This window comes from Convolutriloba macropyga, chromosome 4 (genome assembly GCF_964194025.1).
Source record: "Convolutriloba macropyga chromosome 4, txConMacr16.3, whole genome shotgun sequence".
NCBI lineage: Eukaryota > Metazoa > Xenacoelomorpha > Acoela > Convolutidae > Convolutriloba > Convolutriloba macropyga.
In genome coordinates this window covers 50403090-50405941 of record NC_134471.1, presented here as the reverse complement: position 1 = coordinate 50405941, position 2852 = coordinate 50403090, and the positions used below count along the sequence as shown (strand labels likewise).

General features: G+C 36.0%; 1 protein-coding gene across 1 annotated transcript in view; it reads left to right on the top strand.

The window, feature by feature from the left end:
- Positions 1-2485, top strand: part of LOC142338483 (phytanoyl-CoA dioxygenase domain-containing protein 1-like) — a 10623-nt gene extending 8138 nt beyond the window's left edge. Inside the window, exon 3 of the mRNA XM_075388256.1 lies at positions 1904-2485. Within this exon, the coding sequence (XP_075244371.1) occupies positions 1904-2399 (496 nt within the window). The 3' untranslated portion in view covers positions 2400-2485. The remainder of the gene's footprint in view (positions 1-1903) is intronic.
- The last annotated feature ends 367 nt before the right edge of the window (positions 2486-2852 follow it).

Genomic DNA, 2852 nt, shown 5'->3' with positions numbered 1-2852 from the left:
AGATATACTTAAGCTACTTGGTTTCATCCGATCAACTAAGGTGGCAATATACTCCAGCTGCGATAACTGCTTTTATCTTAGTTGACAAAATTCTTTTGGCACTTTTCCAACTGTTTCTTTAAGTTGGAGTGTTCTGATGCGGTGGTTTTTACTCTTGCGCCGGTGCTGCTTCTGTATGTAAAGGAGAAATAAATTTCCAAATTTTCATTTTTCCAAATTTTTTAAAGAAAGTGTTTAAAATATGTAAGATAAGTGCTGAAAATACTGAAAATTATTTAAGAAATGCGCTGAAAGATGCTGAAAATATTTTTTTGGTAGATTAGTCTTAAAATATTGTCCACTTATTGTGTTGACAAGTGCTGCAATTATGTAAGAAATGTGTTAAAAACTCAGCACATTAAGCGGATAATTTGTAAGACTTATCCACTGAAAGACCTTTTTCTAGCGCTTGTCGGAGCATTTCTTAATTTTTTGTAAGAAATCTCGATCCGAGTCTATTTTAAAGCGATTGAGTTTAATATTTACCAGGTAGGGAATTCTTTGAAGCTTAAATTTTACGAGAAGTTTGAACCCAATGGGATTTTAAGTTAATGTGCGTGCAAAAACTTGTCGGAGCCAATTGACGCACCGATAAGAGGAATTGCAAAACAACTGTTCTTACTGAGAACGTAAACTCACATTCGTGAGCAATGAGAATCGGGTAAATATTCATAGAAGCACGAATTACACCGAAGCACGACTTAAATTGGTTTTAGTTTTTTTAACGATACTTGAAGCTGTATTAAATTACAATAGCAGCTTCGTTGAAAGAATCATGAACCAAACTATTCCTTTTTTCTCTCAATTTTCCAGCCTATGCAAAAGTGATATTTTTTGCATATCAGTGAATTTTTTCATCCACTGAGGTACTCCTTAGACACTGATATTTCAATTGTTACAATATAAAAATTCGGCATAATCTTCCACAATTGTTTCACATGTTTTAGAAACTTTTAGATTCATAGTTATTCTCTCTCTCTCTCTCTCTCTCTCTCTCTATATATATATATATATATATATATATATATATATATATATATATATATGTGTTTATATATATATAAGCTCCCCAAGTTGATGTGTGCTGACCAAGCCAGCTCTGATGAGACTGTCTTGCGTTCCACACATGGAGTACAAGACCATGCGGGTAAAAATTGGTTCTGATCAGACCAACCTAAGAATTTGAGTGGCGCATGGTGGTATCAGACCCATTTGAGTTGCGCACTGGGTTGCCAGAATTTATTGGGTCGCATATTGGTGTTACTTCGAGTGACATTTTTAGCCGTTGAAGTAGCAGAAATTTTTGGAAAAAAGTTTTATTTTCAGAAAAATATAGGGCATTTTTTGTATATGGTTTTTGAGTTCTGCTGTAAAACAATAGTTCCAAACAAAGAAGATAAGAATCGCAGCTCAGTTCAACAGCAAATACTAAAAGTTTGTCTTAATCGTGGTCTTTGATGATCTTCAAATAAATTGGGGAAGTGTTCTTCGAAAAATAAAAAGGTCACCTAGGGGATTAATTATCTCCTCTTTTGTTTTCCGGGGGACTGGACGTTTTCCCAGAGTTTTCCCATCTTGGTCCTGAGTAGCGTTTCCAGACACTGGAAGACTTTCTGATCAGACTGTACGACTCTGGATTGGGCTCTGTTAAGCTTATCCAGCTTATACAACGAAACTATGCAGATTCTAGACCAAGTTATGATCAAAGTATCTAGACTCTGGGTTGGGCTCTGGTCAGTTTTTCAAGACCACAGGTAGTGGTGCCAGATTTTGATGAAGGTACGAGGTTTACCCGCGTGCTTGAGCCAAGTCAGTCTGATCAGTTAATGCCTTGATAATGCTTGAAAAAAGAATTGTTTTCTAGGAGTTTGGGTTTCATCAAACCTTCAATCTGCCAAAGTATGTACATATTTAAGCGAGAAAAGGTTGGTAGTGCCGTACGACCACACACTGATGGAACGTTTCAAATATCCACTGGAGCAGTTGTTGGATTCTGGGTTGCTTTGGAAGATGCCACTATTAGAAACGGGTGTCTATGGTTCGAGCCCGGGTCGCACCAAAAAGAAATTCAATCGTTTTATGAGAGAACTGACGAATCAAACTTTGAAACAATGAAGTTACGCAACCCTCAGCAATACGATGACTCTAAATTCGTACCCTGTGAGGTCAAAGCTGGAGATTTAGTATTGATTGACAAAGCTGTAATTCACAAAAGTGAGCAAAACACTTCTGAGAAACCCCGTGATGCTTTTACTTTTCATGTAAACGAAAACTACAATGCTGATTGGTCGAAATTGAATTGGTTGCAACCAACTGGAAGATCGGCATCTTTCCCTGTAGTTTTTGACGATTCCATTTGAAATATTGAATTTGTAAACGATTATATCAGTCTCATTCGATTTGTAGTTATAGTTTCGCTTTTACTAATTTACTAATTTTGTTACTTTGTGCGCTCAAGTTGTGCTTGTTCACAATAACCCGTAACTTTGGCTATGCATGTAACAGCCCAAGTCTGAATTTTGACGAAAACTGTTGTGAGAACAAGAAAAAAACCGACACAATCAAAATTGCGGTCAAGAAGTTCTTATATTTCATTACAGTTTTTTTCTAGGTCGAATTGTCTAAAACTCCTTCAGAGCTCAATCAACAAAAATACCTTCTAACAGAATTACCTTCGATACCTTCCAACAAATAAAAGAATAGATGAGCACATATAAAGATTCGACCGCTTTTACAGTTTTTTGCACATAAGGCAATCAGTAAAAACTAAATAGTAAAATTCGGAACAGATTTCTAACAGATTTCTTGTCATT